Here is a 17,503-nt window from a genome sequence, read left to right on the forward strand (position 1 = left end):
TCAATGTGACATCAATGAAACAACTGGAATGATTCGAGTTGTGAGTGTATAGAAGTATTCTGAAAATATCATGGATAGAACATGTTAAAAACAAAGAGGTCCTGAGAAAGACGAATAAAGAAATGGAAACTTAAAAAGAGGGTAAACCCTGTAGTTGGCTATATACCTTCAATATAACAACGTGGAATGAAGTAAACACTTCTGTTGTATGTAGGCATATGAATTTATTAAAATTCTTAAAATTTATCCACAAGGGAGTGGAAGTACAAAACGTTTTCGTTTAAACTGATCATCATCAGTGTAAACCTGGAAATAAGTGAACCACTAAGATTAAAAAGCAAAAAGGTGAAATTTTGACAGTTGAAAAAATAAGAAAGTGTGGTTACTTACGTCCAGTGTACAAGTAATTGTAACTAGCCACTTCAATAGGTGTAAAAACCTCTAAATTACATTATTGTTACATTCTATATTAAAAAGTAGTCGACATAAAGTCGATGTCTTAAGATTTTAAAGATCACATGTGAATGTATTTCATCCTTGCTAGAAAATTGCACAAGGTACTTGTGTTCTAGTGAGAATTTAATTTTAAATAATTTTTAAAATTAAAAAATATACTAATTATTAGTATTTCTTAAATAATATACTAATTATTAGTATATTGAAATATGCTTATTTCAATATACCAATTTAAAATTAAATTCTAATTCTCTTTGTTAAAAATTTTTCGGATGACAGATGAAAAATCCACCTAACTTTCTTTGACATCTTATCTTGTCATACATTTCTGGCACGAAACTGTCTAATATTCAGTTGGTCGTTAACCTCTCACTAGAACACAAGTACCTTGTGCAATTTTCGAGCAAGGATGAAATACATTCACATGTGATCTTTAACATCTTAAGACATCGACTTTATGTCGACTACTTTTTAATATAGAATGTAACAATAATGTAATTTAGAGGTTTTTACACCTATCGAAGTGGCTAATTACAATTACTTGTACACTGGACGTAAGTAACCACACTTTCTTATGTTTTCAACTGTCAAAATTTCACCCTTTTGCTTTTTAATCTTAGTGGTTCACTTATTTCCAGGTTTACACTGATGATGGTCAGTTTGACCGAAAACGTTTTGTACTTCCACTCCCTTATGGATAAATTTTAAGAATTTTAATAAATTCATATGCCTACATACAACAGAAGTGTTTACTTTATTCCACGTTGAAAGAAATGGAAGTCTTAAATACAATCAAGACAAGAAAATTGGAATATCTCGGAGATATTACACGTAGAGAGAGATACAACTTACTCCAACTCATTATGCAGGCAGAGATCCAAAGGTAAAATATTCATAGGGAGACGTAGAAGATCATGGCTGCCCAACCTGAGAGAATGATATAGAAGTACATCAAATTAATAAACTTTTCAAAACAGCCGTCTCTAAAGTTCGAATAGCTATGATGATACCCGAAGAAGATATTAATGTATCGTGTAGTCCATTCAGTATTATGGTCTAGCTGGATCATGGATAATAAAATATTGTCATATGGGACTAACTTTTAGTTTTAGGACTTGTGGAGTGGTTTATATCAAGAACGTGTTTATATAATATGCATATCTACCTTCTAAAATTAGTAAAATGATACAATCAACCCTATTATTCGATAAAAATACTATTTTATTAAAGACAAGAGATACATGGTACAAAATAAATATATATTTTAAAATGCAGTACAACTGACTATTTTAACATAATTAATAACTATATAGAGTAAAGGCACATTTTTTAATAAAAGAAGGTACTGTTTCAATTCATAGACGATCGAAGATTGCCGTCCCATGCATCCTGTTCATTTTTCTTGACTAGCCTCTTCATTTCTGTAAAAAAATTAACGAATTTAGATGAAAATAGTAAAGGTAACATTTTATTTAGTAACATAATATATTATGTGCTGTGATTAGCAGGATATTATACAGGGTGTCCCGAAAATAGTGCGTTAACCCGTTATCCCGAAAAGTTAACTGCTTCCAAAAAAAAATTACGTTGCTCTCCATATAAGCGAACTTTTATTTTTATAAAATTAACCAATCTGACATCACTGTACAAGAACTGTTTGTTACTTGGGTTATTGACACCATAAATGTAGGTCAGACAGATACACCTGCAAAATAATTATACCACCCCATGTTTGAAAATCAAACAAAACAAGAATTTGTTTGTTTGTTTAGGATGACGACAGGGTTTAATGTAAATACTTAAGGCTAATGCTGCAACTATTTTTGAATTGTGATTGTATAATTTTAGATTTTTGTATACATAGTTGTCAGATTTCAATTTGCATACCAAAATGTATTTTGGTTTTCTGGCCAAACGGTTAAATTTAGAAAAAAATGTTATAAGACTTTTTTTGCTCTGCATGGTGCCTTCTACCTATAATTTTAACACTAGAAAATTGGAGGGGCCAATTCGGCCCCTGTTGCGATTTTAAGTTATTGTAGTTTTTTTTTATTTGAGGCAATAATATTTTCATATTTTATGACTTTTAATATTTTGATACAAAGTCTTATTTAGCACAAAAAAATATTGTTTACTAATGTTATTAAATGGTTTTTTAACAAATCTACCATAGAAGTCTAAAGGGGCCAAATTGGCCCTGTGTACGTTATTATTGTTTTCTGGGAAATTCGAAGATCATTTCTTTCAAATTCCTGTCGAATGGGTAAAATTATATTTATGTATGTTTATTGTAAATGGGTGCCCTTATACTGGTACTGATCATCTACGTAATAAAGATACAATTGTTGGTGTAGAGGACCAAATGATGCGTCTGTATATTGCAAAAGTAACTTCAAGACGATGGCCTATGTACGTGTTTTATAATACTCTTGAATCGAAAGCAATAAATGCATGGATTATTCATAAAGAAATATCTGGAACTAGACTCAGTCTTCGTAAGTTTATTCTTCGGCTGTGTGAAGAATTATGGGATTCCCATACCTCGTCTCCCGAAATCTGGAACTACGCCTAGCAACACCAGGTCTACCAACTACTATCACTGTTACTATCCAAAAACGAAAAAAATATCAGTTGAAAATATTTTGTAAAGGAGATCATACTTGCAATCATTGCCACGGCTGTAACAAGGCAATGTGTAGCAAATATCAAAAACTGCAAACTGTATGGTGCTCCGAATGTTTTTGATAGGCAGCGAATGTGTTAAACAATGAAAGTAAAAAATAAAATCAGATTCTACCGTCTAGAGTAGATTTAATTTCTTTAAACTGAGTATTAATTGATTAAAGAGCGTGGGGCCAAAATGATCCCTTCCCGCTTTCTCGGTAGGTATGCTAAGCCAGACTTTCTAGTGTTAAGGAACGCACTATTTTCGGGGACACCCAATTCTACTCTTCAAACAAGAACCAAACAGAATAACAAGAATGAAGATCAAGCATCCTAATACCTTCTTCTTCTTCCTCTTTATAAGCAATTCTGCTTGTTCATTGGCGGATTGATACCTCTATGGAAGGTTGTCATTCCATCTTTTGCGCGTCTGCCGATACTTGTTCTACCGATTGGTGATTTATCTCTTGCTATTTTGACCACACGTGTCTCCCCCATTCTGGTTGTGTGGTTATTCCATTATTTTTTTCTATTTAGTGTCCATTCGTTTATACACTGTACGTTACATTGTCTTCTAATGTCTTCACTCCTCTTTCAATATCTCAGCGTATTTCCAGTAATTCTTCTCATTCTTCTCATCTCTGCCGTTTCTAGTAGTCTTTGTGTTGTGGCTGTATCGGGTCTTGTTTCTGATGCATATGTCATTATTGGCCTAACAATGGCTTTATAAACTCTTGACTTCATCTCAGTGTCAATATGTCGGTTTCGCCATATAGTGTTATTAAGGCATCTTGCCAGTCTATTAGCTTTTTGTACTTGATTTCTCACTTGACCGTCTCCCAGGTCTCCGTAACTTGACAATGTAATTCCAAGGTATTTTACTTTCATTACTTGTTCAAACACTGATACCATCAATTTCTATTTTACATCTGATTGGTTCTTTACTGATTACTATTGTTTTAGTCTGAGATGAAATTTTCATATTGAATTCTTTTGCTGTTATGTTAAATCTGTGGACTAATCTTTGCAGACTATCTTCATCTTGGACTATCAATATTGCGTCGTCTGCGTAGCAGAGTATTTTTACTTCTTTGTTTTCCATTCTATATCTTCTTCCTTTATTAACGTTTTTGATGATTTCATCCATGATTAAATTGAAAAGCACAGGACTCAATGAGTCTCCCTGTTTTATTCCGCTGCCTATATCTATAGGTTCTGTAAGTTGTTCATCTATTCTTACCTCCATTTTGTTGTTTTGGTAGATGTTTTCAATAGTTTTTATGATCCTAATATCTCTCTGCAAAAAGGTACACACATTAAACATAACATCCATTTGTTTTACTCAAGAGAGGTACCTCTAGGAATAATTAAAACGATCGAAATTCAGCCCTGTGATGTAACAAACTTGTTATAAATAACGTGTACACGTTATGTTAACATAACCTTTGATTATAACAGCCTGTATAACGTGTTGCCAAAAATTAGATGTGATGTATCATCTTTTTAACGTGCACGTTATCCAGCATGTTATTTTCAAAATGTAAAAAGTATCGTCTTGCCCGACAAGAATAACAGTATACAGAAATTGAATAAGTTAGAGGAAGACAGACAAAAACATGCAGCGTGCAGCAAAGTACGCATCTTGTTCACGCACTCGCACATCTGGCACTGGCACCAAAACCAAGACCAAGATGTTATTTGAAATTCCCGGTCCTCGGTCCGTGAGGTGTTCTTTCTAATGTGCATTTTATTTTTAATTTTTGCTTGTCGTGTTATGTTATAAAATGGCTCAACAAGGATTGAAATAAACTACAAAACGAACATACAAATGGATTTACCCAATCTGGCTAAACTGGTCTCTATAGTCTGTATATTTTCTTCATTTATATGAATAAAATGTTTTTGTTTACAAATAACATAACCTCAAAAAATAATACACTATTTCTAAAAAATAACTTTAACAATCCTTCTAATAGCATCATCTAGTAATTATTTTAATAACCCGACGTTTACAATCTGACAAAATTCTGGACTAAATTGTCCATTTTTTATATTTATTTATTCTTTATACTACACGTTATTTTATAACAAGAGGTTAAATAGGTCCCGTTAAAATGAACCTGTTATGTTACCAGATAACGTTTTTGAGAAACGTTATTTGTCATACATCACATCAATTTGTAGAATTTAACGTAAATGGAGGATAACGTGCACGTTATTTATAACGTGTTTGATACATCACAGGGGTGAATATCTACCAGAACACAATTAAAATTTCAAGTAGAAGATGAACTAACTGACCCAATTGAAGCTGGCAATAGGATAAAACAAAGGGATTCCTTGAGTACTTCATTGTTCAACTTGATCATGGGCGAAATAATAAAACAGTAAGAACTAAAAAAGGATACTAAATGAGAGAAAAACAACTTAAAATAATCTGCTATGCAAAGTGAAAATGATTTTAGTCTAGGCGCCAGAGCACCGTGTCCTTTTCAATTCTGATTGACAAACTCAACGGTTTCTTATGGATTTTTCGCTGCGTATTACGAATTTTGAGGGTGGATTTCGATCCGAGTGGTGAAAAAATTGTTATAAACAATTTAATGGTTTATAAGGCTCTGGCTCATAAACTAGAAGAGATAAAAAAGAATGTTTCAAACAAAATTTGTTCGTTAATAAAAAACGAAGAAAAAAGGTTTACTAAACTTAAATCCAACAGTTAGAACTCAAGATATTATAAAATTAGTGCACAATGCAAGTTGCAAATTGCAAAATAAGTATTTTTCGAAGCTTTATCGATCGTAACTCAGCTTCTACGCATGCAAATGAGCCCTAGAAGGTCTCATTTTAAAGCTTCATTAATAGGCTTCCAAACAAAGTTTGTTAAATTACTTTACCTTCATTTGTTTTAAAGTTATACCCGTTGGAAGTAATAATTTTCTTAAAAAAATTGTACATTAATTTGTTTATAAGGGTTTCAAGTAAATTTGGGCTGTAAACATTTATACTTAAATTAATAATTATGATATAAAAGCTCAAAAGGAACATTTTGAGCTTTTTAAAATGTTCGTAAGTTTATTTTTGGTCAAGATATCGATATTTTAATGGCGTGTTATGAGGCGCAAAATCGGCTCACAGTCAAGTATGTAAGTATTTTTCGACGCTCTATCGATCATAACTCGGCTTCTACGCATGCAAGTGAGCCAATATGTGATATCCATATAAAAATGAATCGAGTTCTTTTACAGCATCATCATTGCATATAAGACGAGCATTTATGTTGTGGCGGCATACACACAATTGAAGTGCCTTGATGATGTTGCAAAAGAACTAGATTCACTTTATATGGATATCATATAGATAATTAGACTCTGAAGCCCCAGAAAGTTTTAGTTTTACTGCCTACAAGAACAGACTTAGTACCACCATGCAACTGTAAAAATTGCTCTAAGAACTTATGCAGATGTAAAAAAGCTGAGATTCTCTGTATATCTCGATGCAGATGCATGAAAGATAATGTTTGTAAAAATAGTATTAATAAATAATATCAACTTACTTTTTAGTTATATTTCTGAAATATTAGTTTTTAATGTTTTTGTTTTTCTCATTTAGTACAAAAAATAGAAGACAAAGTATGTAAATAGAATGACAGGTGATACGAGGTGCAGTATGATGATTTAATTATAAGAATTATATGATAAAATATGATTAGGATCTTCAAAAATGAAAAATGAAGATAACGTATATATACATAGAAATTATAATTTGCATCGAGAAGTTAGCACGTGAACCTTTACGCGGTGAGCCAATCTCGCGCCTCAGCGCGCACTATTAAAATATCGATATCTTGGCCAAAAATAAACATACGAACATTTTCTTAAGCTCAAAATGTTCTTTTTGAGTTCTTCTATCATTACTGTTAATTAAAGTATAAATATTTATAGCTCAAATTTGCTTGAAACCCTTATAAACAACATATATAAACTTTAAACGGATATAACTTTAAAACAAATAAAGACAAAGTAATTTAACAAACTTTGTTTGGAAGCATATTTATTAAGCTTTCAAATGAGACCTTCTAAAACTCATTTGCATGCGTAGAAGCCGAGTTACGATCGATAAAGCTTCGAAAAATACTTATTTTGCCATTTGCAATTTGCATTGTGCACTAATTTTACAATATCTTGAGTTCTAATTGTTGGATTTAAGTTTAGTAAACGTTTTTTTCTTCGTTTTTTCTTAATGAACAAATTTTATTCGAAACATTCTTTTTTATCTCTTTTAGTTTATGAGCCAGAGCCTTATAAACAATTTATAAACAATTAAATTGTTTATAACAATTTTTTGACCACTCAGATCGAATTCCACCCTCGAAATTCGTAATCAGCAGCCAAAAATCCATAAGAAACTGTTGAGTTTGTCCATCAGAATTGAAAAGGACACGGTGACCTCTATTTGGCGCCTAGACTAATTTACAACGTATGCTGCACCAATTTAATATAACCGCCAGAAAATTGAACATGTTAATTTCCCAAAAAAGACAAAATGCATGGTTAAACAGAAAATCCAATAAATGCAAATTAGAGCTGGAGCTCGAAAAAAGCTCGAAACAGAAGTGGAAAATCAAGTGAATAGAGCAAACAGAGCCGCAGGTTGCCTGAATGAAACAATATCTCTCCCCTACGGCGCTACAGGCCAAGTCAGGCCCTGGTGTCCCCATCATCCGTCTGCAAGTATTTATGTCCCTGCCTGCTCTCCTCCAGTTTTCCTTGGTCTTCCTACTGGCACGTCCCACCATAGTTCCGCTAAGCGTTCTATTAAGTGGTCTGTCACTATTCATTCTTATCAGGAGACCAGCCCACCGCAATCTTTGTATTTTGCATAAGTTGCTCTAGAGGGTTCTTTGTAATATTGGTATAACTCGTGGCTCAACCTTATTCTCCATAATATACTGTTGTCGCAAATGGATCCCAATATCCTCCTCAATATCTTTCTTTCAAAATTATTAATAAGGTTTGTGTTTTCTGTTATGATCCATGTTTCTACGCTATATGTTACTATTGGTCGTATGATGGTTTTATATACAGGGTGTTTCATTGGGAAAGTAACATACGTTAACTGTAGAAAGAAGACACTTGGGCGATTTCAAAAATACCATATTTAATAGGTCTTACTTCATTAATAACAAAGATACTGGGTGTTTAATCTATTTTGCCATTTTCTTATTTAGTTCATAACTTTTTAACCACACTGTATATTTATTTTATATTTGTGTACAATCAACTAATTTATTTAAAATTGTAAAAAATCCAGGTCCGGATTAAAAAATATTGGAAAAATGTTCCGACCCAAAAACAACACCCTGTACATTAAATTTTTTTAAAATAGATTTTGTATTTGAAAAGAGGATGAGAAACTAAATTTATTGGTATACTTTGAATTTTTGGCAAAATGATTTTTCTGGTAAAATTTTGAATTTGAATTCTGAAATTATGCGAATTGTGAGAGCTCGAAGTAGAAAAAAAATTGAAATAAGACTTCAACGTTGTTAAACACACTGTATATTTATTTTATATTTAACACAGAATATTATTTAAGGTGCCCAATCAATTAATTTATTTACAATTATAAAAAATCCAGGGCCGGATTAAAAAATATTGGATAAATGTTACGACCCAAAAAAACACCCTGTAAATAATTTTTTTAAATGGATTTTGCACTTAAAAAGGGGACGAAAAACTAAATTTTGTGGTATACTTTGAATGTTCGGCAAAATGCTTTTTCTGATAAAATTTGGAATTTGAATTCTGAAATTATGTGAATTGCGAGAGCTCGAAGTAGAAAAATTAAACTGTGACTTAATTTTAATCAATACCATTATTTAATCTAAATTGGTTAAATTTTTTATTATGGCGACAAATAATTCATAACAAATATTCACCTTTAATTAATGAATAAATAGTAAAGAGTCCACAAAAAATACATAACTTTAATCAACGAACTATCTTACAAATTAAAAAAAAAACAAAAATTTTTCCAAAACATAACTTATCAAAACTATAGTAATTGTTCAAAATGGCCACCACCTTGTCGAAGACAAAGTCTTGCTCTTTTTGTTATTTGTCTGACTGACTTCCCAATATCGTCAGAGTTATTCATTTATTGGAAGGCGTCTCGAATCCGCTCAAGAAGTTCTTCTGTACTATTTATTTCCTCGTTATAAACTTTGGATTTTAGATATCCAAAAGTTATTTTTCAGCAAACTTTTTCTGTTTTTTTAATGTTCGTTGATTAAAGTTATGTATTTTTTGTGGACTGTATTATTTTTATTTATTAATTAAAGGTGAATATTTGTTCAAGGTGAATGAATTATTTTGTCGCCGTAATAAAAAAATACTAAAATGTTAACATTTTTACAATTTACATTTAAATAATGGTATTAATTAAAATTAAGACACATTTTAATTTTTTTTTACTTTGAGCTCTCGCAAGTCTCATAATCTCATAATTCAAATTCAAAATTTTGCCGGAAAAATCATTTTGCCGAAAATTCAAAGTATACCACTAAATTTAGTTTTTCATCCTCTTTTCAAATGAAAAATCTATTTTAAAAAAATTCAATGTACAGGGTGTTGTTTTTGGGTCGGAACATTTTTCCTATATTTTTTAATCCGGACCTGGATTTTTTATAATTGTAAATAAATTAAATGATTGGACACCTTAAAGAATATTCAGTGATAAATATAAAATAAAAATAAAGTATCGTTAGCAAGTTGTAAGTCGTATTTCAATTTTTCTTTCCACTTCGAGCTTTCGCAATTCACATAATTTCAGAATTCAAATTCAAAATTCGACCAGAAAAATCATTTTGCCGAAAATTCAAAGTATACCACTAAATTTAGTTTTTCATCCCCTTTTCAAATGCAAAATCTATTTTAAGAAAATTCAATGTACAGGGTGTTGTTTTTGGGTTGGAACATGTTTCCAATATTTTTTAATCCGGATCTGGATTTTTTTACAATTTTAAATAAATTAGTTGATTGTACACCTTAAATAATATTTGCGTGCCAAATATAAAATAAATATACAGTTTGGTTAAAAAGTTATGAACCAAATAAGAAAATGGCAAAATAGATAAAACACCCAGTATCTTTGTTATTAATGAAGTAATACCCATTACGTATGGTATTTTTGAGACCGTCTAAGTGTCCTCTTTCTACAGTTAACGTATGTTACTTTCCCAATAAAACACCCTGTATTAAATGAAATAATATGAAGAAATAAAAATGTCGGAAAAGAAACGAAAGGCAGAATTTACAAAATAGACATCAGACTCATACTGACATACGCGACAGAAACACGACCTCACAGAAAGGAAAAAGGTTGCTAGAAACAGCAGAGATGAAACCTTCGAAAAATCGATGGTAAGACACTATGGGACAGAGCTAGAAGTACAGATATACGACAGAGATGCCAGGTCGAGAAAATTAATAACTGGGTAAGAAACAGAAGAGTAGAATGGAATGACCACATAAGCGGAATGAGAAAAAATAGAGTAGTAACGACGGCGCGAGAGACAATAGTGGAAAGATAATAACTCTGATAGGAAGACAATCAGTGGAAAGACCACGAAAACGACAACTTACTGGAGGCACATTGAACAGTCACAGCTATACAAAAAGAAGAAGAAGAAACAAGCTTTAGGAACCCTTCACTTACTGAGGGGTACAGTGTTACTAAATAGTATGAACAGAACAGTTTTCACCACATCAGTGAATTATCATTTAACCCCCGTAAGGCGGTGCTTAGATTCTTACGTAAACAACGGTGCGGGGTGCATGTGCACCCCATTTGTATATCCATTTTTTTATATGTGAACGTCGGGGAAATTAATTTGAAAGATAATTAGGACTTATTTATTATCGTACGAAACATAATTTTACAAAAAAAGTACTCATTTCTTCTTAAAAAAATAGCTATTTGTATAACAAGGGAGGAAAGTGCTACTTTTCCTCCCGAGAATGAAGTTTACTGCCCGACGCGTAGCGGAGGGCAGTAATCATTCAAGGGAGGAAAAGGCACTTTACTCCCATGTTATACATATGGTTTTTCCACCTTCCTCAAATAACAAGTCATTTTTTCATTTTTACTTAATTTATTTATGTAACTAACCAACAAAATTTATTAGAACTAAAACTAGCAAGTAGGTACAATATAACTGTCAACTGTCAAATATATGTCAAATTATTAATGTAAACATTGTTAAATCAAAATAACAATTTACTGTTTTTTACCATTCTGCAAAATACAGGGTGTTTTATAAATAAACGTTAAAATGTATAGATACTTACGCAATAGAAAATGATATTGTACAGGGCGTCAATAAGTTATATTTCATGAATGAAATACCATGACGTCACTTTTAGTTTTCCTCCCTAGGGAGGAAAAGTACAACTTTGCTCCCTACAATCAGGTCCGGAAAATATACTTTCGGTAGAGGTAGGTGGAAAAAATATTATCGTCGCAAGACAAACACATGAAATTTTTCACAGAATGAGTAACACAAAGTTTTTAGACACAATACAGTAGTTATGCCGGGACTTTCGGTCTTTTTTCTCTGACATAAGTAACACCGACCTTGTCCCGTAGCTCTGTTAGCTCCAGGTGGAACATCAGAAACGTCCAATTCAGGATACGATGTTGTCATCATTTGCACCCAAGTCATTTTTTCAAAAAAGCACATAAACACAAAGGGTTTTAAATGCTGTAATGGGTGGAATACGTTTAGAATTGAATTTAATACGAATAAAAAAATTGACAAAAATCAAAAAAAAAAAATTATTAAAAAAGATAGGTGAGAAAAACGAGGTCTGGGGTACACCTGCACCCCGCACCGCCTTACGAGGGTTAAAGAACAGAGTTGCTAATTTGAGATCTTGACATTAATTTAAATTGCGCATCTTGCGAAGTAGATGATACAACATCGCTTAAACTGAGGAAATAAGAAATCCATACAAACCGTCTATTTAAGGAGAAACACAGACTCTACCGTCAAAGATATTTCGGCAAAGGTGCAAAACGACAAATTATCAATCAAAGATAGAATAAAAACTTTATAATTTTAATATAACGCGGGCACATAAATTTGATACACCCTGTATATTGATTTGTAATTATTTATTATAAGTTAGTTTTTAAGAAATGGGTTTATCTTTAATGAGTTATTTCCCTGAAAAATACGACATTAGAAAAGAAAGTGATATGAATAGACAATAATTGTTCAGGGATTTGGAGATTATAACGGTGCTTTGTTATGCACGAGGCCAAAAGCCACAGGTAATGATATCTTTAGAAAATAATATAAAAGAAAGTTTGGAATTTTAATCTCTTTTTGTTTAACCCCGAGTAAATTTTGTAGAATTTCCCGAAAGTAATTATTATGATGGTAGGAATATTTTTGAAAGTATGCGTGGGTTTTTTCGAATGAAAAAAAGAATGGGGAAGAAGAAATGTCTCTGATTGGTTTGGCAATTTGGAATGGGAAGGAGAGAAGGTTGAATTTTCAGATAGTTTTGGAAAGAAGAGGATTTGTGTTACCGGCATCCGAGAAGAGCAGTCAAAAGTTTTCGTGAGTAGTTCAGAAGCAAGTACTAGGGTTGTTTTGATAGTGAGAGTAGCTGAAAAGTGGAACGAGAGACAAATCAAATCGAGAAGAAATACCTCTTTGATTCTGTAAAGTCCAAAGATACTTGGGTCTCAGGAGATTATTGTTGAGAGAAAGAAAGGAGAGAATTTTGGAGTTTATTGAACGAGTACTGGCAAAAAGAGGCCTGGCTTGTGTTTTGGAGAAATAGTTGCTGGTATCCTGCTGGATTGTTTGCTGAGAACGGAGAGGGCTTTGATTGGTAGCCTAACATAATCAACAAGGAGGAGCTGTTTGGGTCAAGAGGAGACATCATTGTGTGGGAATTCAAAAAGGTCAGTCAATAACCTATGTGATAGATTTTCTTTATAATCAGAAGTTAATTTTTTTTTACGTAAAAGCATATGAATTTAAGATTCCAACATTTCAAAAACTTAATAGGAAGTATAAGTAATTTTGCGAATACCAAATTTGTTTTAGTTTTTTTTATTAATGGTATCAAGAACAAAGCGATAAATATTTGTTTGAATTAGTTTAATTTATACGGTAAAAGTTTCTTTTGGACAGTTATGTCCACAGGATTTAATTGATAAATTTACCGAGCATTGCTTTTGATAATAAAGGTATTTGCATGTGTTTATTTATGGTATTTCTATTTATTTCCTTTTCCTATTTTATCCCGATAAGGATCAACTAAGAGATACTGAAGCCACGAGAGAGGATAAGTATAACCTAAGAGAATTTAATTAAATTTTTTATGACAAAAGGCACCGTGAGATTTTTTCTTAATATTTTTTATGTGTGATTTGCGACAATTAAATAATTAATCAAATAAATACTAATTAATATAAAAGTAATCGAAAGCAGATCATAACAATATATATTGTTAAGATATGTAAAATTTGAATTAATATGGTTTCGATCTTAATATTTTAGAAAAGTTAAAACATATAATAAAAATATACCAAAATTCATTTCGAAGAAATGAAAGTCAATTATCTTTGGATGGCCGTAGGTAAACAAAATTTAAATAGGGATTAAGTATTTTCTTTGTACAGTTAGTATGATAAGAAAGTGGTTATGTGTTTGGACAATGAGACCGGGTTTCCCAAATGGACTTTTGCGGCGAGGGAACAATTGTATTTAGAAATTTAAATGAATGTAATCTTTGTTTAGATATTAAGAAAGGAAAAAAAAACCGATTGGCATGTAATTAGTTTTAGGAAATTTCTAATGGTAGGGAAAATTGGTGTTTGTTATCTGAAAGGTAGATGGGGATAAAATTGAGGAACTCGGATTGGTGAAGAAGGAAAAAGGAGGGGCTAGGTATGAAGAATGGGAGTTTAGCGAAATGTTAGAGGGTGGAAGAAGAGTCAGTTGTTAAATGATCGTTAAGTCGACTAGTGGTGATCTCTAAGAGTCTCCTGAAGTAGTAAGGCAGATAAGTGAATAGTTGTGAGTTTGTTGAAATAAGTGTCCTGACGGAAGCTCATCACGTAAAGCATTGTAAGTTATATTGTTCTACTTATATTCCAAGAGTCACCGTTGCATGCCGGAACGAGAAATAGATTCAGTTTATCGAGAGGAGAAAAGGCTAGCATTGTTTTTTGAAAGATACGTGCATCTGTAGGGGGTCATTAATGACAATAGGCTTGCAATAATTTGTTGCGAGATTGCTGACTACATCGGGGGCTGCTAAGAGTAAATTGTAGGCGACCAGAGACAAGAATTTGGACAACTCATCATCCGAGAGACAGTTTCATTTTTTTTGTAGAATTATTCATAACGCAAATTTCAATAAGTACTTTAGATAGTGGTAGGGTTATTTCAATAATCAGAATAGGAGATATTATTTTTAGAGGATATTTTGAGGGTGAATTTATTTTAATAGATGCTTTTGTACCATATATGTGTTTTATTCCGTTAATCTTTGACCTTATTTATCATATGTAAAGCAAAGGAGATATTGAAGCACGAGAATATAAAACCCTGAGATTAGAGCATTAAATAGTGTGATTAAATCATAAGTGCATCATTAAAATTAAATTTAATTAATTAGTTAATTATCTAATCAATTGCTTTGAGCACACCGATCTTTGAATATCACATTAACTGGCGCCCAACGTGGGGCTTAAAAATATCGCAGCTTTGCATTTGATGGTAGGGAAAGAGATAAGGAATAACTACAGGTGATCCAGAGATAATTTGACAATTTTTCCAGGTGTAAAAATAATTTTGATTTATGGATTGATCGTAGGTATTTGATATTTACTGCCATTGAATTATTTGATTTTTTTTTTACCAATCGTACATTTGATATTTATTTTGAAATTTACTGATTGCATATTTGATATTTGTGGAGAAAATTTATTAAATTTGGGGAGAAATATTTGTCGTGTTCTGCAACTTATAGAGTGTTGTAAAATTTCACATTTGGCGGGGACAAAGAAAACAGTAACGAAAAGAAACAACATGTCGACCACAAGGAGGCAAAGCAAAATGCAAGAAAACAGAGAAGAGGAAAAAATTGTTGAAGAAGGATTGGATAATGAAGGAGATACAACGATTATGGAGAGAAAAGAACAGGAATTAACAGGAATAGAGAAACTATTGCAACTGATGCAACTCCAATCACAACAAATGGATAGAAATCAACAGGAAACAAAAAGGACAATGCAAGAAAATCAACAGGAAGCAAAACGAACAATGGATAGAAATCAGGAGGAAACAAAACTAGCAATGAAGGAAACACAGCAAAAAATGGATGACAATCAAAAGGAAACAAAACAAGCAATAGAAGAGAACAATAAGAAAATAGAGGAACGCATAGAAAAGTATGAAAAGGAAATAAAAGGATGTTTGACAACAATGAAAAACGAGATAGAACAGTTAGAAAGCAAATTTGAAAATGTAATACAAGAAGACAGGCGAGAAATAGAAGAAAAATTTAAGCAAAACGAAAAACAAATTGCGGAACTCAAGAATCAACAGAATTGTGGAGAAAGAAGGGAAATGATTATCCATGGTACAAGCGACGCGAAAATACAATTTGGCGGGGATATTAGAAAAACACACCCAGTACCATTTGTTAAAAATTTGAGAACCAAATTGCAACATATTAGATATTTTGACGACTGCAAAGAAACAATTAGAAACCATCTGAAAGAAGGAGCAGCGTTATGGTATGAAAGTAAAGAAGATGAGTTTGAAAATTGGACAGATTTCGAAAATAAATTTCTCAACTATTTCTGGGGGAAAGTTAAACAGAGGGAAATCAACCAAGAGCTACAGAATGGAAGATATCACGAGAAAATGGGAATATCGGAGGAAAGATATGCTTTGCAGATATATAACAATTCCAAATATCTAGACTACAAATACTCTACCGAACAACTGGTAGAAATGATAAGCAGACATTTCGAAGAAACGCTGGAGGACCACGTGATTTTGAGAAACTATCAAGATATTGATAGTTTGTGCCAATTCCTTCAAGTAAGGGAAGCAAAACGAAGAGAAATGCGAAACAGAAGACAACATGAACAATATAATGGACCGGCAAGAAGGTATCAATCAAATTATGACCAGAGAAACCGACATGCCCAATCAACAAACGAAGATAGGCCGAGAGGATACCAAAATTACAATAGACAACAAAATTATGATAACAGGAATCACGCAAAAAATAGAACATATGAAAATCACAACAGAAACAGAGATGCACAAAATCCTCCGACTAGGAATACGAACGAACAAAGGGACGGTAGAAACAATCAGAATTTCCAACGACAAAATAGAAGGGAGATGAATAATGTAACAATAGAAAACGAGGAAGAAGATGTATGCAATGAATCCAGACAGGATTTTCAATAAAGCATCCACTGAACAAACATAAACAACTCTCCGGTATATTTTGTCATCCGAGAGAGTTTATACAGTTGGCGGGAAATGAAAGACAAAGTTCTAATTCAAATTTAATATTCTTAGATGCATTTATAAAACATAAAGCGATTAAAATTTTGATTGATTCTGGATCGGAGATATCGTTAATCAATAAGAAACTAGTAAAAGAATTAAATTTGGACAGATTTGTGTATAAAATTCCTAGGGTTGCTTTAGTGGGTGCAAACAACAAAAAATTGACGACAGTAAATGAAGGTTTGGGAGTGCGGATCAGAGTGGGAGACAAATACTATATTATGCAATGTGTGGTGATCGAAGATTTAAACCATGATATGATAGCGGGAATTGATGAATTGAGTGAAAAACATATCACCATAAATTTTTCGGAGAATCAACTGGAAATCAAAGCAGAACCAGACAACATAGAAGAAGAAACGGAAATAGAGAGGAAAATAATTGTTGAAAAGATAAATGAACAGGAAAAACATAAAGAAATCAATATGACTGTAGAGGAAAAACCGAAAGTACAAGAAAAAAATCAACCAGAAAAAAAAAGAAGGAAGAAAAAGAAGAAGAGTTCAAAAAGAAAGAAGGAAAACACGGTGGATACAAGAGAAAGACAGGAAATCGAAGATACGGAAGAATTGTCGGCAATCGACGATAAAACAGAAAGGAAGCAGGAAGAAAAGGAAGTTCTCATAAGAGAAATGAAAGCAGTAGAAACATGGTGCTCGGGATACAAAATGGAAATTGAAGATAAAAAAAAAACAGAAGAAGAAATAAAGGATGAGGACAGAGAAGAAATGGCAATAATGGACGAGAATCCAGAATTTTATGAAG

At 32.3% G+C, this 17,503-nt stretch overlaps 1 protein-coding gene across 4 annotated transcripts in view; it reads right to left on the reverse strand.

Annotated features, from left to right (window-relative positions):
- Positions 1-1,656: 1,656 nt before the first annotated feature.
- The window catches only part of LOC126878551 (uncharacterized), a 172,520-nt gene continuing 156,673 nt past the window's right edge, over positions 1,657-17,503 (reverse strand). For all 4 annotated transcript variants that reach the window (XM_050641328.1, XM_050641329.1, XM_050641327.1 and 1 more), the window contains one exon: positions 1,657-1,877. In XM_050641328.1, coding sequence (XP_050497285.1) covers positions 1,807-1,877 — 71 coding nt within the window. In that variant the 3' untranslated portion in view covers positions 1,657-1,806. The remainder of the gene's footprint in view (positions 1,878-17,503) is intronic.

Source organism: Diabrotica virgifera, chromosome 10 (assembly GCF_917563875.1).
Source record: "Diabrotica virgifera virgifera chromosome 10, PGI_DIABVI_V3a".
NCBI classification, from domain to species: Eukaryota; Metazoa; Arthropoda; class Insecta; order Coleoptera; family Chrysomelidae; genus Diabrotica; species Diabrotica virgifera.